At 40.3% G+C, this 25,905-nt stretch overlaps 1 protein-coding gene across 1 annotated transcript; it reads right to left on the reverse strand.

Annotated features, from left to right (window-relative positions):
- Nucleotides 1-887: 887 nt before the first annotated feature.
- Nucleotides 888-25,905, reverse strand: RMND5A (required for meiotic nuclear division 5 homolog A). Its single transcript, XM_079306069.1, has 9 exons — nucleotides 25,611-25,905; nucleotides 21,067-21,209; nucleotides 14,773-14,907; nucleotides 14,513-14,613; nucleotides 9,730-9,896; nucleotides 8,895-9,060; nucleotides 6,263-6,365; nucleotides 4,098-4,252; nucleotides 888-2,614 (listed from the first exon to the last, which is right to left on the reverse strand). Exons 1-9 carry the CDS (start codon nucleotides 25,750-25,752, stop codon nucleotides 2,551-2,553), a joined length of 1,176 nt encoding a protein of 391 aa, XP_079162195.1. The 5' UTR covers nucleotides 25,753-25,905; the 3' UTR covers nucleotides 888-2,550.

Consider the following 25,905-nt stretch of genomic DNA (forward strand, 5'->3'; position numbering starts at 1 on the left):
GCTGCAAGCCCAGCACAGTGCAAGGAGTGACAGGGTGATCTGGATACAGATGCAAGCACACTGAGTGTCTTTACTCACAACCTGCAGCTCTAAAAGGCACTTGGGACACACAGGGCATCTCCAGGGACTAGTTCAAGGCTTCACAATCTGGTCACATCTCAGATACCACCATAGCTTCAAAATACTTTTTTTACAGTGGATATTTCCAGCCCATGAGGGACAATGCACACATGCCAGATGCCAACTATACTTTAAGTATGGAAGCCACAGTTTTATTCACTTTTCCCCTGCAAGCATGTTCTCCAGTTGCTAGAAGCATAGCTGGCAGTATCAGGAGAGAACCCACATCACTTGACAGGGCAAACTGGATTATTTGTGCCACCCAAACTACAGAACTGCTTCCCAAATGCCCAGCACAGCCCTGGGTTATGGTGAGCACGCATGCTCCCAGCACTGAGCCATGAGCATCATCTGCTGGTGGAGCTGCACAACTGCAAGATTTTTAATTCAACGTACAGGCAGATCGAAAAAGAATGGCAATGATCTGGTGAAAACTGTTTCTGAATTAGCTATGGATCCATAACATGCACTAGTTTTGATATTTATTTGATATTCAATAACCAAGCTGAAGCTGTACCCTATTTCCATTTAATAACTTTTCCATCCCTGAGCTTTAAGCTCTCAACATTTAGTGGTGTTCACACCAGTGCTAAAATACCATCAGTGTAACAGAGAAAGATGCAGCACTCGTACTCCAGGCTGGTTGTGTGGGGGTTTGTTGGGTTGTTAATTACTTCATATGCCATTTCATATAGACCAAAAGCATTAAGCAATTCCAGTCAAAAGAAAATATTAAAAGCAATTTCAGCAAGACTAGGAAACCTACATGGAAAATAATATCCTCACCCGTTTATTGTTGATTTTACCACTTGGGAACGCGGCTGTTTGGAACTCAGTGTGAATACAATGTTAAGTTTTGCAGAAAATCACACACCTGTATTTTTTCACATGTATCAAACACATCTGAAGTTTAAAATTTGTGTGCCTTGACTCGCTCCTCATTTATAATGTCTCTGTAGGTTTGTCCATTGTCACTGATCCCAAAAGAGTCCGACTCAGTCTCTCCAGTCAGGTGACAGATTCAAAAGGTGTAGATTTCCCAAAGATGGTCTTCTCTGTAGTGCATTGTGCTAGTGCAGTCAACCAGTGTGTCAGTGTTCAACCAGACAAGCTTGGGGTTGGTTGGTTGTTGTTTTTTTAACTACACAATACAGAAATATAATTTTACATGTAGCTTTGCATGCCTTATGGCTGCTTGCCCTACTATAGGACAGTGCAATAAATACAAATATATGCACACTAAAAAAGATTTAACTGCCGTGATCTACGTCTCCTTTATGAGTACAAATTTACCTAGTCAACAATATGACAAATTTAGCAGAGAAAGTGGCAATGGCAGTAATATTCTACTACAAAAACAAGGCTAGAAGCAAAGTGTTCTCAAGCTACAGAAAACTTGCTACCTCCTAATATATGATGTAGGGCCCAGTTCTGCCAAGTGCAGTCATGATCAGTAGATTGCATCAGAACATGCTTTTCCCCCCATTTAACAATGAATACTTCTACAATTTATTTGGTTTTGATAACTGTTTATAAATAGCACACTATAATGACTATTAAACTATACAGCAACATGACATTTATAGCCTAATCCTGAATACAAAGTTCAAAGAACATGACTATAAAGGCCAGAGAGCAAATGTCATTGACTAAAAGCATTTCCACTTCAGAATTTATTGAATGTTCTCTTACACAAACACTTCTCAATTGTGAATCCAGAGGAACAGGATTTCCTATTCCCTCTCTGCCCCAATAGTAGTTTAGCCACACATCACCCTTGGAAATCAGTGATGGATTTCAACAGGTAGCCCCTTGGGGCTATATATTTTATATACTTTATATATATGCACATTTACTTTGAATTCTATGTAAAAGTTGAAAAAATGTTTGAAAGAAAAACTCAGAATATATCAAGCATTTTCAGCAAAAAAAATACAAATTAGTTTTATAACGACTATTTCAATTTATCAAACTTTTGTTTCTGAAGTATTTACCTTTAATTATGTACACATTACAGGAAATAAAACTTTGTCCACAAACATTCTCTAAGATGACAGTTATCAATAAAATGACAGAATAATAGCAGGAAGAATATTAAACAAATGGGGGTGATCAATTTCTGCTTTTAAAAAGTAAAAAGTCACCATATAATTAAGTACAAAAACCTGCATTGAATGACAACTGCTGGTGTAGTTACTTGATCAGGTATGGAGACCAAGAGTATAGTAAAGCCCTATGGTAATAGTATTTCTGTAGCATTTCCACTTGGTATGTATATACTAAATGTTGGCAAAGTTTCTGTAGCATTAGCTTATACAAACATAGGAGTCCTCAGTCTGCTGCATAAAAGGGAACAAGAGTGTTTTATTTCTCCTGAAATGCACCTGAAATCCAGAGTGTCACTTACAAACTGCATAATCAAACTTTTCTTCAGAAAAATATCTGTTTGGCATCTCCAGGGCTCTGTTCCATTGGACAATAGGGGCATTTTAATCTGGGGACAAAGACAATGTGTTAGAACTGGGGCAATGTGTGACAACAGAGCGTTAGAGGTGTTGAGTTTTCCCCCTCTAGCAGGAAACAACTGCACTCTTAAGCCCCAACACTTTGCTTGCCTCCACTAAAAGTCCCTTTACCTGAGAGAGAACTTACCATGCTTTTCCTTCTAGTTATAGCCTCACCTTTCACTCACAAACCCCTGAATTATTAGATTATCATAAAGAGCAATTTCTCTGTAGTTATTATTTCTACTTCTGGATTTGCTTGTTGCATTTTAGAATCACAGAATGGTTTGGGTTGGAAGGGACCTTAAGGATCATCTCATTCCAACCCTGCTGCCGTGGGCAGGGAAATTTTCCACTAGACCAGGGTGCCTGGAGCTCCATCCAGCCTGGCCCTGCAGTAATTTTAAATCAGCTGGTAGCTTTCACTGTGCTTTCCTCAATATCCAGTTCATTTTAGTGTCTGGTTCCCAAAATACTCTGATTTTCCAAACCACTTAGATCAGCTCCTGCAGGCTATGACTGAAAGGTCAGCCTGGTCTCCACTCATACAATCCCACCTACCTACAATATTTCTTCTTTTTGAAGAAATCAATTCTTTTTAGAAGCATTGACCCATTTTGCCCCCATCTTATATGTTTGGGCATTTTACCTTCTTCCCCCCACCCACCCCTCCAGAGTTAATATTGTCAGAGCTGTGCTGTCAGTAAAAGTGATCAATGAAAGCACCAGGAATGAGTGATCAGGGACAGGAATGATGTAGCACCAAGTTTACTGCTTAAAATGGCTAAAGTCACCCACAAAGGCATCCCTTAAGGCTTTTCTAACAGGCAACAGAATGCAAACATCACTTGACATTTCCATTCATAGCCTCACTTATTTTCACACTGATTTCCCAGAATGACTTACAGCTCTAAATTAAGCTGACAGCCTCCAAAGAAGCTGTATATATTCAATGCAAATAACCACTGTTCTTCCTCAAGAAAATCTGTATAGATTTCTCTCTCCCATTTCCTGCTTCCCAAAAGCCTGAAGCACCCCACAGATATCTAAGAGGAGTATTTCCACAGTTATAATTCTTCTCCTTGCTCAATTACTAAGCCATATTTCCCCCAGAGGTTTTATTTTGTTTTTAAAGAGATTTTTCATGCATTACTAACCTTGCTCCCAAGGAAAAACTGTGTGTGTAAAGCCTTCCAGTTTGAATTTAAGACAACACAATGGTGGTTACAACATGAAAAATTACTCTGCTCACTGCACTCCTTCATTCAAGCTCACTTCCAACAACATCAGAGGGTTTATTATGCTTTTCTCCAGTGCATCAACCCAGCTTATCCAGCTCTCAAGCCATTCTCCAAGATTAACCAGCTTCCACCTATCACATAATTATGGCCTCAGTTTTCCCAAAATACACTATTCTAGTCTTAAGATGTGTCCTTGTCTGTATGTTGTTTGAAATAAAAGAATGGTACTTACTTGCTGCCATTAAACATTTTATTCAAAGCATCTCTGGATATAATATGACCACAGACTAATTTCATAGGTGGATTATTATCTGTTGTTTGCTGACGAAGAATGGGACAGGCAAATATTGAATGATACCAGCACTTTTTACCAAGGTCCACTTCAATCTGTGAAAGAAAGTAACACAGAAATTTATCTTGGGAAATTACATTTCCAGATAATTATCCCCTTAGGTCATGGCCCTTACTTAATAGATTTCACAAAATTCAGCTGTGAAAGTAATAAAATCCATTGTGTGGATGCCTGACAATTTCCCAACCAAAAATACTTAATTTTAAAATGGTGATTTATATTGGAGATGGGGAATAACAACAAAACAGCATATTCTTCCAAGGTACAAGTGCAAATTTGTTGCAGATCTATGCCCTGGCAGGAAAACTGTGCTGGTGACCCAACAACATTTTCTGGAAATAAAAAGTAGTTTATAGATTTCATTTTATGGGAAATTAAAAAAGAAAAAACCCTTGGATTGACTATATTAATGTTTTACAGCTTCTTGAAAGGCTCTGCCAACAGCTACATGTCATGTGAATAATAAAGTATATCACAATCACTAATTTTCAGTACCAACACAGAAGATACTTGTGCAGCACAACTCTTTCCATGAGGACAAACATTATTTCAGAAAGGGACATGTAACAGAGAATAACAGGTTTGTGACTTCAGTAATTAACTGACAACTACAAAAATCACACTGTGTGTACCTAAAGCACTTGCTCTGAGCAGTCCTCTGTTCAAAGGTTTAACCTTCAACAAAATCTGACAATGTGACCTTTTCATGCTACTTAATCTGTCTTTGCACAATGAATATAAGGTTTCCCACCCCCATACTGCCTTAGTAGAGTACACTAGAGACCCTTCAGTTCAGAAAATGCAAGGAGACACACGTGCATTATTAACCAATTTGCTTCAGACAGCAAACCTTTTCCAAATGCTCCCTAGCTATTCATTCCTGGCTGGACAGCAAGGCAGGAATCTGTCACACTCTGAGGTTACACTCTCAGCATTACAGAAAACACAGCTGGGAGAAAACTCAGCACTCATCCTTACTCTATAAATGAATCTCTTCCAGCTGCAGTCAAAGAGGCTAACTCAGTTCACGCCCAGTTTGCACTAAATAAGTTTCCTTTCCAAATCAGGAGCAGGTCACTGGAGAGCTGCACACACTTGGTAAGAGCTATAAAGGGAAACTGGGGTTTCATAACAACTGAACTTCATTTCAGCTGATATAAATGAGATGTGCTGGAAGCATAATGCACTGGGTCCCAATTCCCCTGTCCCCAGATGCAGCACTAATTCTTTCATCTCCTGTCTGCCTGATAAAGAGCCACTGCAAAGCAAGCCCTGGACTGAGCTCAAGCCTAGCTAGGGGAAGTTAATGTTTCTCTGTGGAATCCATTTTCTTTCCAGTTATACAGAGACATCTCTGGGTAAGTGAGAAGTGAGAGCACCAGTTTCTTTAAGGTCATTTATCAAAGACCTTTTCAATGCAAAAGGGGATAACAAATGGAAGGGGGAACAACAAGCAAAAGCTGATGGACAAAAATAATTGAGATAATAACAAGAAACAACCTTGACAGATCATCAAGAAACCAAACCTGAACTTTGCAACAGACACAAATCTAAGCCTGAGTGTCTCTGAGGAAAGGGGATCAGTAGAACTGTATAAACTGCAGGAGGAAGGACACTGCTGTGGAACAGCAGGAAAAGGGTGTAAAGGGCTAGGAGGGCCATGCTGAATTGAGGATCCACAAGCACTTGTTTGCCTGTGAATGTGGGTGATTCACCACTGCTTCACTGGTGAATGTCAATCATTTCAAGGCAAGGAGAAGGAAGGGATTCTGGCTGTCTGTACCAGTGTTTTAGGTGAGTCCTGTGTGGGAGCTGCTGAGGGCAGTGCTGTGTCTGGGGCAGCCTGTGTGGCTGGTTGGGTCAGTGTCTGGGTGTGTGGGGCTGTCTGTGACCCCAGGGCCCTGGGCAGCAGAGAACCCCAAGCCCCAGAGCTGCTTGAGGCAGTGGCCATGTAAAACATCCCATAACATGCAGCAAAAAAAGAAACCTGAAACCAGCATTTGCCATTAGAAATCTGCCCCAGGGGTAGCTCAGCACCCACTCACCGGGAGTTCATCCTTCTGGTTCCAAACCCCTGTGCACTGCCTCTGCTCAATAACTGCCTTGATATTGATTAGAGCTGGTAGTGCTACACAACCTGCTGAAAAACTGCAGAAAAAGGACATGTTAATAGAAGGTGCATGTTAGGAAACCAACATTTTTCACACTTCTGTTTTAAAGGTTAACTAGGATACAAGGCTTTTGTGTTTTTTCATTTACATCTTTTTATACTTGGAGGGACCTTAGAAATACAGACAAGCAAGAGTTTTGAGGCAGGTTATCAGTTCTCCATGTATTTTAGGCTGAGGCCCTCAGGTACTACATTTTGGACAGAAAACAACAGTTAATCCCTCCTCTGAGATTCATAATTAATTGATTTCTTCTACCACCTACTTTGATTTTGAGCTGTACAAGAAGAAGACATCACACTAGTTTATATAGGAGGTTGCTCTCAGCTATGGTGGAGTACATGCAACCTAAGTGTTTCCACAAGAACACACAATCCATAATCCTTAAATTACACATAATTACTATGTAAAGAAACTTGTCTTTCCACCTTCACCTTAAACCAAGAAAACAAATGCAGAAAAAGCAGGTAGGTAAGGAAAGGACAGAAACAGGGCCTGCTGTGACAAGAACAGCAGTATAAAACTGCCCAAAGTCTGTGTCCCAACAAACAATTCATCCTCCTCTGGGATTTACCCACTAGAAGAACTTAGCACATTATTTGGAAATATTTCAGTATTTTACAAAATAAAGTATGACACAGTTTTCACAAATTAACAGATGATTTGATGGATTTAAGTCTAATGACAATGCTGGAAATCACCAGCAACAGAAACAGGATTTGAACTTGCTACCAGTCTGCTCTGTTTGTTTAGCAGATTATTTTACTATTTGTGCAAGTTTTATTGTTTACATAAGTTATGCCTTTTCTCTATGTGAAACCTGTGGATCCCTTGCCTAAGCTAAATATATATATATATATAAAATTACCTCTCACCTCCAGCTGGCCATTTTAACCCTTACACTTTGCTTTTTTGTTAATTCAGCCCTGAGTGTAATGTGTAACTTGTGTTAACCCTGTGAAAAGTCTAACAAACAGTATTTGTGTGAAAACATCACTGAAGAGCCCTTACAGAATGAAAAACCCAAGTAAATTCAAATTCCTGTAGTCCTTCAAGACCCCTATCCACAACCTCCACAACACAAGTTTTTCCACTGTCCCCACATAATATCTCAGACCATGAGGCCTGTACAGGATCAGATAAATATTGCAGAAGCCAATCAGCATTTAAAAAGTGCCTGCTACTCATATTCCAGAAAGCAAAAATATTTTACAGCAGGGATTTCACTTCAAGCTTGTTTAATTCCTGAAGGATCTGCAGCACTCCCAAGGTCACACCAGTTTAGAACAGTCTTGTTTATGACACAAACATTGATACCACCTTACAGTAAACACATTTCAGCACAATCAATTCCACAACAGGAGCACAGCAAATGTCCAACCAGACCAAACATCAGTAACAGGGATTTTCCACTTCACCAAAAATCTCTTGGCCATTTGATCTGAAAACTGCATTGCAGCATCAGTGCATGAGCAATGAAAATCTAAAGGACTGCTATTTATTTGAATGAAACAAGAGGAAGATGAAAGCCAAAACCCAGAGATTTAAGCTCTAAATACCTATAAAACACTCCAAGTAGAACTTTAGAGTTTATTGTCTGAAGTGTTCCCTTTGTTGTTTCTGTTATATTTTGTGACTGAGGTACAAACAGGAAAACTAGAAGGCTTAACAATGTGAGAGCTCTAAATCAAGCACAGAAGTTTAACAATAGTGAATGGAAACAGTAAAAAGAAAAAATAAAGCCAAAACAAACAAACAAAAAAAAGAGGAAGTAAAGCTTCTGCTAAATACCAAATCCAGCCTAGAAAGATACACATAATTTATTTTCCATATAACATTTTGAATTAAAACTAAAACATCAGGGGAGTGTACTGGGGGAACTGACATGCAAAGGCTAAATAGCAGCTAATCTGTTTTATCTTCAAAAAAACTAGAAGGAGATTAGGTTGGGTTTTCTTCATATTTCCAACAGCCTCCTACAGATTTGCATTTTGTCAGATTAGCTACTGAGCTTAAAAGTGCCTCTTTCTTCTTTGCAAAAGAGACCCAGCAGACAATTTGGAAATTTTAGCAACTGAAACCACAGCATAACTGTTAAGCATTCTTCTAAGAAGAAGAATGTGTGGATTAAAAACCAAAATTATCAAATGCTGATAGAATCATGGCCACATTTTCAGGGTTATTTTTCAGCTGAACAGCAGGGACAGTTGTCACATTTGTTGTGGGAATATCTGGCCAATTGCCATCCTCATCTTTCACAGTTATGTCTAAACTATGGATGATAAATTTCATCCAGGAATGCTTCCTCTAGAGCTGCAGTGGTACAGGGTAAAGCCCAGCACACAGGAACCTCTGGTTTTTAATCTCTCCAGATCTTGTTAATTACAACTATACTCTGTATTTAACGCAAGCTAGATGAGACTACTCAAAAGTCATTTCTTTTGTCCTCAACAAGAAACAGGAACCAAAAAAAAGCTCTGAAAAAAAGCAAGAGAGTAAAGCAGCATACCTAACACTGAGAGGAGATTCAACTGAGAGGCCCAGGAGAGCACAGGCATCCCTTGTGAAGATGTCACAGATGTCAGCCCACTGGTTTGCATCCAGCAGGTGAACGTACGGGGAGTTCTCGATGCCTTGCCGCAGGTACACCAGGCTGCCCATCAGAACCTGGATGTCTGGGAGGGAGCAGCAACACCACAGTTTGTGCAACAAACCAAACATTGTGTCTCCAGCTGGAGCTTTCACGTGGAAGAACATCCTCACCTCCACAAAAATCTGTTACAGCCATTCCTGCTATTTTTTTGGCTGGGGAGTTGCCGGGGTGTGCTGCCTGGGAATTTGCTTCTAGCAGTTTTACTTTTTTTTTAAGCTTTGTGGCACACAAAGTACCCTAAAAAATAGGCTTTGTTGGATTCAGCTTGAGATGGTTCATTTAACTCACATGTTCTCCATTTTTCAAAAGTTTAATTTCTCTTTGTATTACCCCACGCAGCAGAAAATAGCAGATGACTATTCCAAGAACATTCCTCTGCATTTTTAGCACTTTACTCTGGCAGCAGGCCTATTCTAGATGCAATCTACATTTTATTTAAAGAGTCAAAACCTTTAAATTTAAGAAAATGTGCAAACATTTAGATATTCTTTTTAAGCCTTCTTTAAAAAAAAAAAAAAAAAAGGTAATTCTAATTGTTAGGATTTTTCTTTTACATGATAAATCCAAAAAGAAGCAGCTTTTAACAAACAGAAAATCATGGAGCAAAACATATTTGGAACATGATTTATGTTTTACTGCAAGGTGCCATATCCCAATGCTTTAAATCCCTTTAATGTGACCAAAAGTTTACCTTTCTGATGGTTTAGGGCGAATGGCTGGAAGTTTTTCGCATACTGAAGTGCTTCTCTTTGATTTGCTGTTCCACCCATCAATAAACTAATGAAATATAATCTGTGCAGTTTAAATTCCAACGAACTGTTCTGTGCCATGAGCATCTCTCTGTTGGATACTGCCCACCTGCAAGAGAGGAGGTACAATGGGACCTGACACGGGAGTAATTAAGTATCAGCCCACACCACATGAAATCATTGCAATTATCTATTATCTACCATCTATTTCAAGGAAAGTGTGACTGTTCCCTGAACTTCTGAGAGCCTCTAAGAGCACAGAAAATGGCAAGGCCCTTCATAAGTAATGGAGGTGCACAAAATGTGGACAATGTTAATTCTGGTGCTGCTGTAAAGGTTAAGCACTGCAAAATTCAACATTCACTGGCTGAAAGGCAAGACTAAATTAGGCACAATATAAGCAGAAATAGCTCAAGTCTATTGTATTTCAATTAATAGCACTCTGAATCTTAACAATTACTGACAGTTCTTCAGCTGCATGTCAAGAAGTTTGACCAAGAACATTTCCCAACATCCTCATTCACCAAACATGTTGTTCAAGCCACTATGTTTGTGTGTGGATCTGTTGCCCTGGAGAGGGAAATTGCATTTATGGGACCTCAAAGACAGAGATTATCAAGATCTCACAGTAGGGGAAGGGAAATCAGTTTAAATATCCTGCTTTACCCTGCTTAAACTTTGCTTTCTGTGTTATTTTCAACTTAGACAATAAAAATATTTCTCATTTTCTGTGTCTCATTCACCATGACAACACTTATGTTTGGCTCCTAAATAACATGAAAGAATTTTTAAACATACATAGAGTAAAATGAACTGAAATTTTCAAAGCATTTTATACAAGTTTTTCTTTAATATTTAGAATTTATCCATCCCTTTCTTGGTTTTTTTTTGGAAGTTTTTTTTTGGTGCTGGTCTTTTTTTTCCTCTAATTCTGTTTAGTCAGGTCTAAATCAATCCAATCTTTCTCTTAAGAACCTCAAGTTTCAATGTTCTCCAATACATCTGTTTCTCATTAGTGTTAATTAGTTCAGCTATTTTCACTGTGGGGGCCCTATTAAGCAAAAAGCTTTTCACTTTTTAGCAAGGAAGTGAGGAAGTCTGTGCTCCTTAAAAAAAAAAACAAATAGGGTATGTGAGGCTTCTTTTCAATCAATACTAAAATGAGAAAATTAAGCATTCTTACTGTATTGGGAAGGCTTTCAAACCACATCAGCCTTTTGCATTAGGATGTAGCATTAATGAGCAAGTATCCACTTTCAAATTGTTGTGGTGGAAGTATCAGGAGTCTGACTTCACTGGCAAGGCTTTGTAAAAACACAGTAACTTTTCACTAGGAAACAGTGAAAAATGGAGCCTTTGAACTAAGAACAAGCCCTACTGTTCCCAGTTTCAGGCAGCTTCAGATTTTCCTGAATCTCCACCAGGAAGGAGTGAAGAGCACACTCACTAACCATGGGTGTTGAGTGGGTTTTGGGGTGGTTTTGTAAGTTTGGGGGGGGGGGAGTAGGGGTTTAATTGTATTTTTAAGATCACTGCACAGTTTAAACAGGGTATTATGGCAGGAAATTCAATTCCAGCTACAAAAACAAGAGAATGAAGTTAAAACTATGGACTAATAAGCAGATGAAGGCCAAAAAAATATTATAAATAAACAGTAAGACTAGTCCACAGTGCCATCAATGAGATATTAATCTCTATTGCATCCAAAGAGCCTCCATCCTCTCCCTGCCAATATTTGCACCCACATGACAGAGTACTTCATCTTGCTGAGGTTGAGTCTATTTTTCCAAATTAGCTTTTAGGCAGGCTTTCCATTTTTAGGTCTTTGAGTGGCAGCACAGATTTGTATCAAAAGAAAGCAAGCACAGAGGCAAGGCCTGAGGTGCTCAGTCTGGGACATGCTGTTCCTATTTCCAACAGGAAAACAAAAAGCCAGCAAGGGAGGTTTAAAACACTCAACCTGCATATTCTCTGCAACTGTCCAAAATTATTTGTAATCACCTGCCTTCCTACCTCTTCTCAAAATGACACTCAGTGTTTTCACTTCTGAGACTCAAATCCATCTAAATTTTTTTTAAAGTTTACACTATACTTTGCAAACCATGGGTACATAGGACTCTCTTCAGCTCCCACGTGGGATTTAGATGTTAAAATTAATTTAACAAAGCCTACTACAGATTAAATTACATTTAAATCATACCCCAAGGATCCAGCAAATACCAGGACCTGTACATCTTGCTGTTTGAGAGCACCTCTTTTCCAAATTACAGCCAAAGCTTTGAACTTTCAAGTCCTTTCCACCAAGACCTCAAATGGGGCCCAACCTGGGCTCTGAAGGGCCAGAATGCACACTGAAAAATAATTGAATTTCCCTTCCCATCACCAAACTACAGTCAAAGTCACTGCAAATTAATGGGATCTTGCAGGCATAAAGGAGATAACAGAGCTCAGACTGCAAGGCCACACTAGGACTCTACAAAAGTCAACTTCCACACCCCACAAGAGAAAACAAAAAAGTTATGGTCAGTCACATTCTATTCAAACCTGAAATGTCATATTTTTAAGTGTTGAAATTTGTATTAGAAAGAAAATCTGGATCACAAATATGGTTAGGCTATTTTTTTCTTTTTGAGACAGAAATACTAATTTCCATCACCTCAGCATGGCTTTGAAAGTCTTTTTGAAAAGTCATTAACCTGACAACTCCCTTCCCATGGCAGTGACCAGGAGCCACCTGTGTTTGTTTTGTTTCCAGCACTGAGTGAAGTTGAGCACAAGCAGAGAGTGCTGGCAGAGCCAGAGAGACTGGTTGCCTTTTAATCCCAGCTTTTCACAATTTTGCATGGATAAAACCTGCTATGCTCCACTTCCTGGTTCAGGAGGCTGTAATTAATCATCCTTGTGTGACACTTTGCTTCAACACCACTGTCAGCAGCCTGACCCTGCAGTGGGCCAGTCTGGGGCTGCTTGATGCTGAAGCTTTATTCACTGATGCCAATTTTAGCCCAAGGAGCACAATGCCACTTTCTCTCTCTGTCATAGGGAGGCCATTCACACAGCAGTGGTTTCTTATCCCTCCTCCTGAACACTTGTGTCTGCCAGGAAACAAAAGGGAAATACCTTCACAAGCATCAGCAGTTCTCTGGAATAACTGGTTACCTCCTCAACCAGAGAGTTCAAACCATGGCATTTTGTCACATGTTGATCATCCTCCCCAAAAGCCATGGTTTTTACATCAGCAGCACCACTACAAATAAGGCTCCTCTGTGCCCAGCAGCAGCCAAGAGAGGCAGACAGCTTTTGCACTGTCCAGTTTAAACAGAATAAACATTATACACAGAAATAAGACAGGGAGAGGGGGAGACCAACACACAAACTGTGCTGACAATACACCCTATTGTCTGCCCATTCAGCTGGAAAATAAAAATTCCTTTGAGGGACAACCATGCCTTCTCCTTTGTTTGAAAAATATTTAACACATTGCAGAAACTACATGATACAACTCAGCAGCAATGAGTAAGGCCTAAAGCACTGCAAATTGGAGCTGAAATGAATTTAGAGATTTCAAGGGAACAGTCATAACAGCAAGTTACTGTTCCTCAGGGATTATCCTTCACAACAGCTCTGTTATTATTTGAACTACAAGATATATGTGGTGTAGCTGACAGTAAATCTTGTTTCAGTTGTAATATCATTGTTGCTTCCCTTCAATTAGCCAATTCAACAGCAATAAACCACCCCAGCTTTCCACCTGTGTAATTAGATTCAAAGACCAACTATTTAGGTCAAACTTTGCATGACCCAGAGGCATTACCCAGGATTTAGTCAATGAACATCAGGCTTTGAATATCAGAGTGTCCCTGCACTTAGTTTAGATGCCAGTGTGTGCTCAACTGACACCCTATGTTGGTTCATGTAAAAGGGAAAAGAAAATGTTGTCAATATGAAAATGTATTTAACTGAACAATGCAAAAATTTTATCTCAGGTATATGATTTATGGAATGAAAGACAAATTTTGAATTTGTTTTAGTTTCACTGTTTTTATTTTTAAAAGGTCAATTTAAAGTTGATTAGGCTGTTTTGTTGGGTTGGGGTTTTTTTGTGTTATGATTTTTTTTCTTCCTTTTGAGACCAACCTAAGCTTAGAAAAGTTAAAAAAAAAATCAGGGGACTTCAGGGAGTTTCTCATTATTTTCTTCAGGAGGAATCTCATTAACAAGTGCCACTGTCAGCCCCAGGCTCTTCCCACCCTCTGGTCCCTTCTCTGGAAAGGGAGGGTGACTGGAGGAAAAGTGAGAACTTTGATGCCAAGTCAAGTTCTGCTCACCCCAAAGGCTTCATGGTACCCAACACCTTTAATAAGTCCTAGAATCCTTCACAATGGAACCTCTTAAAATAAGGTTCACTAATGATCCAGTAGAAGGTCAAGCACTGGCTAACAACACTTCCTCCAAGTGATGTTTCTTCCTTAAAGCAGTACCACAAGTAATTAAAGTGAATTCTTAATCTAAGAAAGAGAATCTTAATCACTTCCCATGGGGAGTGACATGGGATGGAAAAGGAAAGATCCACTCAGTAACTGCCCCTCTCAAAGGACAAGGAGGGACACATTAGAATATACCAAAGAGAGTATTGAAAGTGAAACACTAAAGAACTTTTAAAAGGTTTTGGTTTTGTTTTTTTTTTTTTTTTTTTTTAATCAGGAAAAAAATGAGTAGACTCACTCTAGTGCAGGTCTCAAAACTCTAACTTTTAATGCTTCCAATATTCGATTTAACTCCACAAATGGTTCTTTTTGACTTTGATCTATTGATAGACCAGATTCCTGTAAAGAAAAGAAAAAAAGAGGCACTTTTTAGTTAAAGGATGAAAAACAATGGGTTATCAGATAGTTTAAATATTCACCTGAAACACTCAAATGAGGAAGCTGACAAAGCTTCACTCTCCTCAGTGGATAACCTTCAACATCCACACTTGTTGTTACCTGACAAAGTTCCTCAGCTACATCCAGCATTCCCTGCCTGAAGAAGTGCTCCACCATCACCTCATTGAGGATCCTCTGGCTGTCAGCCTGCCAGCACCCATCTATCCCCACGCTGCTGATGTCCGAGTCAAAATTCTGAAACACACAAATTAACAGTTAATAGGCTGGAATAAATCACCCCACATCATTTTTCTTTAATTATGCAGTGCACCTGTGGCTCCACCCTGATGCCTTCTGCCTATTACTCAGTTGGCCCTCAATTATCTCCAAAGTGAAATAAATATATGGTTGCTTCCTTCATTACCTCCTGTTTAGGAAGAAGAAGAAATCTTTTAGCTTGCTTGTTTCAAGTCTGAATATTATCCATTACAAGGAATTACACCAACAAATTACAAGTCTAGCTAGAAAGTTAGAAATCTAGTTAACTAGATTTCCAGCCCATGATGCATTTCTGAAGAAACTATCTGCAGAAATGGCTTTTTCCATATGTGAAAACTGAAAATGTTTAGAGAACAGAAAACAAAATCACCTATATAGAATCAAGATAGAGTAATCAATGCATCTCTGTCAGTACAGCACACCAAACTGAAAGCAAAAGCTTTAACTCAAGGATTTTTTATATATCTGGGGTGTAAGCAATGCTGAAAAAGCAAAAAGTCACTTCTCCCCACACCCAAACAATGAAATCCAAATCTCTGATGACACCAACATCCCAACAACAGGATGAACTTTGAAGACCCAAGAGATCTTTTTCAGATCTAACCCAGATGATCCCAGTGCCATGTATTTTTAGGCCAGTGGCCTACAGATATATTCCAGGAATAACTGAAGAGATTGTCACTGACTCCTCAGTAACACTTGGCACTGCTTGGCACTTTGCCTCTTGGCAGCAGGGGAGCAACATTTATTCTAATCCAAGATATAAACCAGGATTTTGAACTGCTAGCATGTTTTATGATCAGGGCAAGCAGATTGATTTTAATAAAAATCCTCACCCACTGCTTAAAACAAGCCTCTTGCAAAATAAAGAGTCTAGAAGTCAGTGCACTGATGACTTCAGCTCTCTCCCAAGAAGGAGCTTCAGGAATCAGAAGTTCAGTGGAAAGAGCAGTGCTTCAGCTGTGGCTGTGTGGGGATCCACAGCCCTGCACAACATGGGAACACCAGCCTCACACAAACACAGGCTTGTGTCACAGCAGGCAGGGCAGATAACACCCAGCTGGCACCAGCTATCTCCCCAGCTTCACACTGCACCTTCCTGTTACTCACCACTTACTAATTTCCTTCATCAGCACCTCCACGTCCCCTTTGATGCTGCTCTGTGTCATCATGAAAAAGGGGCAGCCTTTTCATCCCAGAACACACAGCTCCAAAGCCACTGCTTCCCTCAGGGCTCTCAGCAAACTTCAGTAAAACATTAACCTTAGCCTAGCAAACTGACTTTTCCATCTTTCTGAGACAGTGGAGCAAGGTGAGTATTTAAATTATTGCCATTGATTCATGTCTCACATTTAATAACATTTTCACTTGGGTGTCTTAACCTGTAAGCTCCTTGTCATGCTGTTCACCTCTAAGGCATATCTTGAAAAATTTAAGCATCCTGAAGATTAAATAATCCTGTTCTTATTTGTGCCAGCCATTCAAGTCCTTATGGTTCACCACCATTGTTGACTCTGCTCTCAGTGTCCAACCACCACCAGTAGGTAACACAAATTCATTAACAAAGCACTAAAGGATATGAGGCAGGATTCAGAATGCACAAGCTTGTTTCTGTTACTAGCTTCCAGGGTGGAGATCATCATTAATCTAAAAATAATTGACTATAACTTATTATTCATGCAATTCCAGGTCCTAGCAATGATACAACCCCCTAAGCAGAAACTCTATCTTCTGGACAGTTACCAACAGTAAAGCTGCACCTATGCTTCAAACATTATCACATCATTCTCACTGCTTGGGGGCAGAGATGGTGGAACTAATTAGCTCAGTGCTCTCACAAAATGCTCATTTTCTTCTGAAACAGCAAACCTACCAGCTTTGTGAATCTTTACAAAGCCCCACCATTAGATCTTATCAAGTCTCATCATTCAACATGAGGATCTCATTCTCTGACCAGCCCAGTCTTGACCAGGTTCTCATTCCAATAATTTATTTTTTTTAGTTTGTTTTAAATATTCTGAGGTCTGTATTATATGTGATTGTACAGCTTTGCCTCCTCTGGGTCCCGAGGAGCTTCAGGAACTGACTGCACAGATTAGGGTGAGTGACTGCCACATGTCAAAAAAAATTACCACTTGCCTGTAGCTTATATATTTCACAACTGTCACACATGCAGGATCTGCTGGTGACTGCAACCCTCAGTTTTGTTTTGTAAATGCTAACAGTATGCTAACTGACAGCATGTGGGGTTGAATAAGATTTCAAAAGTCAAAAGAATTTCTGTAAGTTAAAAACTCTAGAAAGCTTAAAACCCGAAAAACACAAAATAACCAATGTGTCAGTTAATATTCCTAAGGAACACATCTTTCTTAAAAGCTTAATTAGCAAGCCTAGGGCCAAATGTACAGTATTATGTGCTAAATACACCAATGTACCAATGATATCATTAGAAATAACTGCTAGAACATGATGACTTCAAGATGCTCACAAACACAAGATGAACCTTTTTAACCAACATACAACCCTCCATGTTATTGATAACAACAGGATATTGATGTTATTGATAACAACAGGATATGAAGAAAGATGATGATTAAGGACAGTTTTATTCCTGGGTTACTCAGCTGAGATTACTTTGTGCATTCCTCCCTTCTGAATTCTCACCCAAAATACAAATAAAACATTTGTTTATCTTCTCTGGTCAATCTGTTTACACATAAAGCTCAACTTGTGAAGACCATGTATTTATGTAGCCCCATTCTTCACGGCAATACAATTAAATGATGCACAGTGAAGGTTTTTAGTGTGTTCAAACACAAGTTTTTACACAAAATGAACACTAAATTAGACAAAAGTTTGCTTTCCAAAAACAAAGACTGGATTAAAAAGTTGGCCATGTAACAGATACAAAATTCAGAGGGGAAATGGAAGGAACTACCCTTCATTCCATTTACTTTTCTAAATGAAGGCATTTAACCACTACTCAGACAGATTGCTCCTAGAGGGATAACATTTACATGCTTTGAGATGAATTCAAATCATTCCAGAAGAGTGATTGATTTAAGGGATGCTGATGAATGAGCTACCTGATAACTTGCTGAACAATGATGAGTTCTGGAAGCAGAGCAATTGCCAGTACAACACAGAAAAAACTGGATGGAAATGTTTCCTTTCAAAGGAGAAAATGCTCTTTGGAAGAAAGAGTGGCCTCTCATGGATCAGAAGCATGCAATCCACATAGGACTGCCATGGAAAAAGGTTTAGCTTATTAGATAAACTTTCCAAGCAACACACAAAGCTCTGGCATTTCAGACTTTAAAGTATTTTATCACAAATTTAAACTTCATTTTGCTCTAAGGGTTTTTTAGAGTTTTCAGAGTGAACTCTGCAGGCAGCCAAGTCCAGGGCCCATCCAAGTTCACAAGCAACAACTACAATAACTTAAAAACTGACCAAAGAACTTTTTATGTAGGTATAATCCTGTCCCAATATGGAAAAAAAAAAAAAGAAATTTAACCTGAAATTGCCACTGGCAGATGATACAGCAAGTTCTTTCACAATCCAAACTTGCTAAACAGCAAGTGTATTGATTCTACATGCAACAGCAGCTGCCATTGGCTGAGGCACATGAAATGGGGACCAGTATTAGCATGTTTCCCAATGTCAAACCAGGCCATTTATCTGTGCCTGAGCAGGCACAGTTACTAAGATCATAAGCAGTGTTTTGGAGATGTTAATCTGTTTGTAAAATAAGTGAAGACTTACATGTGACAGAAACAAAACTCCAGTCTCACGAATCAAGGCAAGAGCTGTGTGTGCTTTCTTAAATTCCAGTGACTGTTTTATTTTGGAAACAGCAATATTTTGATCAGAATGTGTTGAGAATCAATTCACTACATCAATTACACTTAATTACTTCTACTGGTTTAAGCTTAAGTATATTATGGTGAAGGGATGGAGGAGAGCAATTCCAGTTTGGGACTCTGGTGCCAACAAGGATTTTGCTGGCAGGTTCCAAGTGTATTTTGCAGCAGCACAGGGAAATTGAAATAGGAACATATGGAAGATTTACATCACATTATACAGTTCAGGGAAATGCCAAATTTCACCTGGATTTAAACCTCTGACATATTCATCTGACAAAAAGGCCCAGACTTTGGGGCATATTTTAAAGTAGGGCCCAAAAGATACTACAGTTGGAGAAAATTAATCAAAAAAATTCCACCAAGGACACATTCAAGGATACAATCCTAACTTGTGCTCTGAACTTCACAGAGCAACATCCTTTATTACAAGCAGAAGTGGGGATTTGTGCAGTTCCCACTGTTTTTAATTTTTTTAATGCAAACATCACAGACAATAAGTGAGACTGAAAATCCAGAGGAACAAGCACTCTGCACACAGCCAGTTGAGTTCATTTCTGAAGAACTCACTGAAAAAGCCCTTCTGACACTCAACAGGAACAGAGCAGATTAATGGGATCACTTCTACTATTTTACCAAGCAACATATTCGAAATTTTTAAAAATTTATTTATTTACATCTATTATTTTCAAATAAAAACACTACATAAACTTAAAACAGCAGGGCACAACACTGGAAAAACTATTCCCATGACAACTGTAACAGCAATTTGGAGATTAGATTCAAACCTAAGCTTCATTATGCTTGCAAGCATTTTCTTTGGCTTTTAAGAAATGCCATCACTAATTTCCACTGAACATTTACACCCTCTCCATACAACCTGGGGCTGTTCTATCTCAGAGGATTTAAATGAAGAAAGTATGGCTAAACTTGGAAGTGCTTTTGTACAGAGTCCACTTGCTAAAGCAGAATTGGAAAGTTTAAAAACTTAGGACAAGATTACACAGATTTATTTCAGGCTTCAAGCTGGTAATAGGGATGGAATTTTACTCTAGTTAATTGGTTTAGATACAGCAGCAAGGATTTGAGACAGATGCATCCTTAAGCTTTGGATAACAGTGACGTGTGGATTAAAGCTGTTAGTAAAAAGTTTGAACTCTTCACAATGGTCAGTCAGATACAAACAAAAAAAATATAAATTCCGTGGACATTCTGCCTAATAATGCAGCATTATGTACTTTGTTTCTTCATTACATTATTGTTACATTATGTTTTAGCAGATTATCCTTACTACCAAAGTTTAAATGAGATTCTCAAAGGATAAATCAGTGCTGTGTACTGAACAAATGTTTAGACCTTGTCAGAGTCAGATTCTGTGAAGCTATTACAAAATGTCCACAAGAGCAAGTATCAGACTCCCTGCACACAGAACTATTTTTATATAAAGGGAGAGGGAGAAAAGCATGGCCATACATGTAGCACCATTGGAGCATAATTTCAAAGAATTGTTAATACCTACAAAAATAGGTATTATTCATATTCATATCCCAGTTATTGCTGAAACTGAAATTCAGATGTCTCATATGTAAAGCACCAAAGGTAAGTTGCCCTATCTTATTATTTAGGCACAGAGACTGAGATGCTGAATCTCCTCTTATTGCTCATTAAGAACATTGCTATAAAATTAAGCTCTCAAATCCAGTAACATGCCTGAAAAAGGTACAAAATGCCTTTCTTAAAATTTTTTCTGGTCTTACAGAATCTTACAGAATGTTTTAGGTTGTTCCAACTCCCTGCCATGGGTAGGGTCTTCCAATTGGAGTAGATTATTCAAAGTCACCTTGAACACTTCCAGAGATGGGGCAGCCACTGACACTGCAGAATGGCACTTTAGAGTTACCTGCTACTGATAATTAACCAGATATATTTATATATATACATATATAAAAACCAACAGTATTTTTTACTGAAACAGACATTGAAGAAAACATTTTGCTAAACTGAGAAAACAAAAATTATTTCTATATCCTGTAGTATCTACAGGGTATGTTCTGTAAGAAATGAGGAGATTTGAGCTGTCCCAGAAGGAATAGGCTGTCTGCAATGAGTTCTGAAAGCAAGTACTGTGCTGCCCACTGGCTTGCCTCTGCTTCTGCAGCTGACAGAGTACTTAGTTCAGATTAATTGGAGCAAAAATCTGAATTTTAAAAGCAGAGCACACACCACCCATGTGCTATAATGTGGTAATGCAGTCAAAGCACAGAATAAATACCTTATCAATGGCTTTTCCAACTCGGGATACACTGCTGTGAATGTCTTTGTGATCTGAGGCCAGTTTTTGGACTGTGTCTTTTATTCTTTTACAACACTGAGTCATAACAAGCGAAATTGTCCCCGACAAGTCCCCATCTTGATCTAGACAAAAGAGAGGAAAGTTACTAACTTTGTTACAAACAAATGGTAAAGTTTAATATCTTAATATGCAACAACATAAACAGACAAAAAGTGGTATTAAAGAAATGAGAGTATTTGCAAAGCAAGATCAGCTTAACTGAAGGCAGGTGTACAGGAATTCATCTGTATGCAAACTCTCCTGTGGAATTAAGAATCCAGTGGGGTGCACAGTAACACTGAGCAACAGTTTTAAACAACAGTTTAAAAATTTAATGTAAAGGTCTCATGTGTCTCAGTCACAGCAGATGAATAAACATCTCAAAGTTACATCCAGTTCACAAATCTCTTAGGACATAACAGAAGGATACTGAAGCTACTACAGGATCAGTTTTCTTTTGGGCAGCCCCTAAAGGTACATGAGAACATCATGTTTAACTTCAACAGGATGCAAGCAAAATGAGGGTGCAAGCAAAATGTGGATTAAGATGGCCCAATTCATTCTTGCCCCACAAGCCACCCACTGCTACTGGACTCTGTTTGAGCTGTATGAAGCTTCAGCTCCCTGACGTGTGGCAGTAGCTCTGAACAGTCTCCAACTCCCCTCAATGGATGAGAAGCAGTCCATGGAGGACCTGTGGACCTTGTTATGAGATTTATTCTCTAGAAACAGTGACATTTCTTAGCTGATGTCCAACAGGTTCACTGCTGCATGACCCATTCTGTGAAGAAAATAATAAACAGGACAGGCTTACAGGCCCCTGACCACATCACAGCACTTCACAGCTTACACCCTTTGTGCCTTGATTCAAACATCACTCAGAGCTTGAGTCAGGAAAAAAAAAAAAACCCAAACATTTTTTGGTGCTTTACTCCAGTCTTTTCTTCCCGCTTTTGATTTAAAAATACAAGAAAAATCTCCCTTCCAGTCTTACCTCTGAAGGTCTCTCTTTTCTCCAAGTTCATTCTACATGAAGAGTTTTTCCTTTAAGGACACAGATTTAGCAGCCTTCCACTGCATGGGAAGGCTAATTTAAGTGGAGAGCAGCTCAGAAATATCTCCCTAATATTCCAGACCCAAAACCTTCATGTGAAAAAACAAAATCACCAAAATATCTGTTCAGAAGAAGGATTTTTATGGAAAACATGTTCACTTTTTAAGTTTGCTCCTTTTTGATTTCCTATTTTAACACACCTTTGTTTTCAGCAGCGTGTTAAGGGCCCAGTTTCTGGAGAGAGCAAAGGGAATCCAGAAAAAAAAACAATCATAGGGGGTAGATAATAATTTCACAGTCACTTTTTCTAGGCACCTTCCTTCTTGCACCCTCTGTCACACTGAGCCACCTCCTTTCTGACCAGCAAACAGCTCCTGTCCAGCCCCACAAGCCCCAGCTGGGGCATTTTTACAGCAGCCATGGGTTTTAAGAACAAAAATAAGCTTTACTATTCTTTTTTCTCCCTCCAGTCCCACAAAGCCAAGGATCATCTCCTGGGCAAAAGGCTAATGGGGCTGTGTGGTTGTTTTTCTAGCAGATGAGTGAGGAGTAATAGGACTGAAACAGTCACTTCAGTGATTCTGTGCATCCCAAATTAAAATAAAAAATTTCACTCAGCTATTCCAAAAAGTTCATGTCCCAAAATTATTTCAAGAATAATCATTATTTCTTAGTTGCTATTTCATTTGTATGACAAACACTTAAACTAACATGAAGGATCTTTAACTGTCTCATGAATTTTGCCATGGCAAAATGGCCAGCCAGAGATTATGCAACAAGCAAAATGGAAATACTTCCAACAAACAAACAGAAAGGCTAAAATGCACTTTCTGAAAGCCATTAAGCTAAAACCCAAACAACCCACAAGGGTGCCTGCTTTTACCCCAAGCAAAGAAGTGAATTATTGGCCCCTGACATTGTAGCAGAAACCCAACTCCAGGAAAGCCATGAAAATGTCTACAAAGGAAAAGTCATCAGAGCTGTAGGTTTCCCCTCTGCACCCCTTTCTTTTAGCTCCAATCAATCTATTAGCTACTTGCACTAACTCAGCAGGAAAAAGCCTGCAGCCATCCCTCCTGGTAATTCAGGATTCACAGAACAGAGTGACAGCTTCTCTCTGTGATGTGTGTGGTCAATTTTCAAAACAAAAAATTAAATATATTGGCCCACAAACACTGGGCACAGAGCAGAGTCCAATGCCAAGTTTACTCAGCCAGACACACTTACACCATCCAAGAAAATGCAATCCTTGGCTACTCCAGAAAGACAGATTTATTAAGGGAACAGAGAGGAAAAACAAACTTTGTCTTCCCATTCACAGGCCTGAGCACAGGGCTGGTCTGCCCTTAGGCTTTAACATAAAATCAGCTCAAGACATTATAATACACTGTGGTGGGGGGGAGAAGGAAACCAGTTTAGAGGTTAAAGCAGTTTTTAATAGTTTCTCTTTCTCCACCCACTTCCTTTTTCATCCACTGCCTATTTAAGGTCTTTTCATACATCTTTGCTCTCAGATCTTGTCCTAACTTCTTCTTCAGCAGTGAAGGCTTTAATTTCTTTCTTTTTTCATTTGAAATTACATCCAGGAGCCTGTTTCTGCAGTTCATAGCCCTGAATTAGACTTCTACATTAAAATGTCTGGCTGCCTTAAATTCTATCTATTTTCAAAAATCCTCAAGATAGTGTACAAAAGATGAAAAAACCTGTTCTTTTTAGAAAGTTACAAATAACATGTTAAAGAAAAAAGAAAATAGTAAGAATTTTGGCCCCCATGAATCCAGCTCACCCTAAGATACCAAATTTGAAGAATCTCTAGATGTCTGAGGGTGCACTAACAATGTACTGGCTTCACTCTAGAGCACTTATTAAAAGAAAGCTCAATTTGGGATGTGCTCTCTGGGACAGCATCACTTGGTAAGTGATGAAATTATGTCCAAGGCCTTCATTGGACAGTGCCAAAAACAGCTAATCCAAGCTTAGATGGCAAACCCAACAAGGATCCTGAAGGAATCATACACTAGAATCTTCTAAATTCATTACAAAGAGAGTAAAGGCTCTGGAGCTGCAACAGGAATGTCACAGTCAAACCTTTACAGGCCAACAAAGAGCAACACAAGCATGAGGGCACACACAGCTCTCCAGGCAAATAACAGCTACTGAAACACAGTTCAAAACAATGCCAAAAATACCGAGCCTTACTCCATCCCAAATAAACCCCTCACAATTGGAATTCTGTGTTTGCTCTCTATAGAAACTCCTGGGCACACACAGAGCAGCTCCAGCACATCCGTGCTTGTGTTCCTGCAGCTCTCCACACTTTTGAGCAAGCTCTGCACCTATATTTGCACAGCACCACGGCAAACACGTTTTCTCTCCCCCAACCAAACAAAAAGAAAAGCAGAGCAGCAGCACAGTTGCTCCCAAGTTTGGTCTCAGGAGCCTGCAAGTTCCTATTTTTAATCCCCGACCCATCACTTGCTTCCTGCATGGAAGTAAATCACTTGAGCTGCCTGTCCATTCCCTCCCACTCCATAAACACGGCAGCACCTCCACGGCCGGGATTTCGCAAGGTTCCAACGCGCTGTGTTTACAGCCCTCGCAAGTGCCCAGCATCAGCTGTGACACAGCCAGGGCTTGTTTACATCCTGCTGAGCCCGGCTTTACCCTGCACACCGCCAAACCCAGCAACACACAGCTCAGGGACACAGGAAAAGAGAGACAAAAAAAGAAAAGAAAAGAAATGGGGGCGGCGAGTGGGGAAAGCAAACAGGTCAACTCTGCCGTATTTCCTCTGTATTCCCCCTGGGTGACCAACCCCTTTGTAAGCCAAAATAAAGGGTCATGAACACACTGACCAGGGTCAGGCCAGACCTGCTGACCAGGAACAAACAAACCTGTGCTGCAGCACACACGGGGCAGGAGAGGCCCGGGAGGATCACAGAATCGTGGAATATGCTGAGCTGGAAGGGACCCACCAGAACCATCGAGTCCGGCTCCTGCCCCAGCCCAGGACAGCCCCAACAATCCCACCAGGGGCCCGAGAGCATTGTCCCAACACTCACTGAACTGCCAGGCTGGAGCCGTGACCGCTTCCCTGGGGAGCCTGTTCCAATGCCCAGCCACTCTCTGGGTGAAAAACCTTTTTCTGATATCCAACCTAAACTTCCCCTGCTCCCACCTTTTAAACGTTCGCTGTAAACAACGCCCCGAAATCTCCGGGGCTAAGGGTAAGAGCGCCGGCACAAAACGCTCGGGGTGGGGGGATCGCTGGAGCGAGCGCTCTCCTTAGGGGGGCTCCCAGCCCACAAAGGCCGAAGTTTTTAGGGGTGTCCAGCCCACAACGCCCCAAATTTTGGGCTTCCCCTTCCCGGAGGGAGGAGCGGGACCGCGTCCCCTCGGCAGAGGGGGGTACGGGGGGGTCTCCACGTACTCTCGGTCTGCAGGATCTCCCTGCGCAGCCCTCCCGCGTACTGGATCAGCTCCTCCAGGCTGCGCTCGCAGAGCTGCCCGTATCCCGAGAACTTCTGCAGCACCTTCTCCAGCTCCCGCTCCACCGTCACGCACTGGTCCATCGCGCCCGGGCCGCGCTGCTCCTCCTCCTCCTCGTCGTCGTCCTGCTCCTCCTGCTGCCCCGCGGCCGGGCCCCCCGCGCCGCCCGGGCCCGCCGCCAGCCCCGGCCCTCGGGCGGCCCCGGCCCCGCTCCCGCGCCGCACCGTCGCCTCGGG

This window comes from Erithacus rubecula, assembly GCF_903797595.1.
Source record: "Erithacus rubecula genome assembly, chromosome: 5".
In the NCBI taxonomy this organism is placed as follows: Eukaryota; Metazoa; Chordata; class Aves; order Passeriformes; family Muscicapidae; genus Erithacus; species Erithacus rubecula.

Coding starts and splice junctions, on each gene's coding strand:
- RMND5A (XM_079306069.1), bottom strand. CDS start 25,752: ATGGACCAGTGCGTGACGGTGGAGCGGGAGCTGGAGAAGGTGCTGCAG. Junction 21,210..25,610: donor GGAGATCCTGCAGACCGAGA/GTACGTGGAGAC, acceptor TCTTTTGTCTAG/ATCAAGATGGGGACTTGTCG. Junction 4,253..6,262: donor ACCAGAAGGATGAACTCCCG/GTGAGTGGGTGC, acceptor TTTCTTTCACAG/ATTGAAGTGGACCTTGGTAA.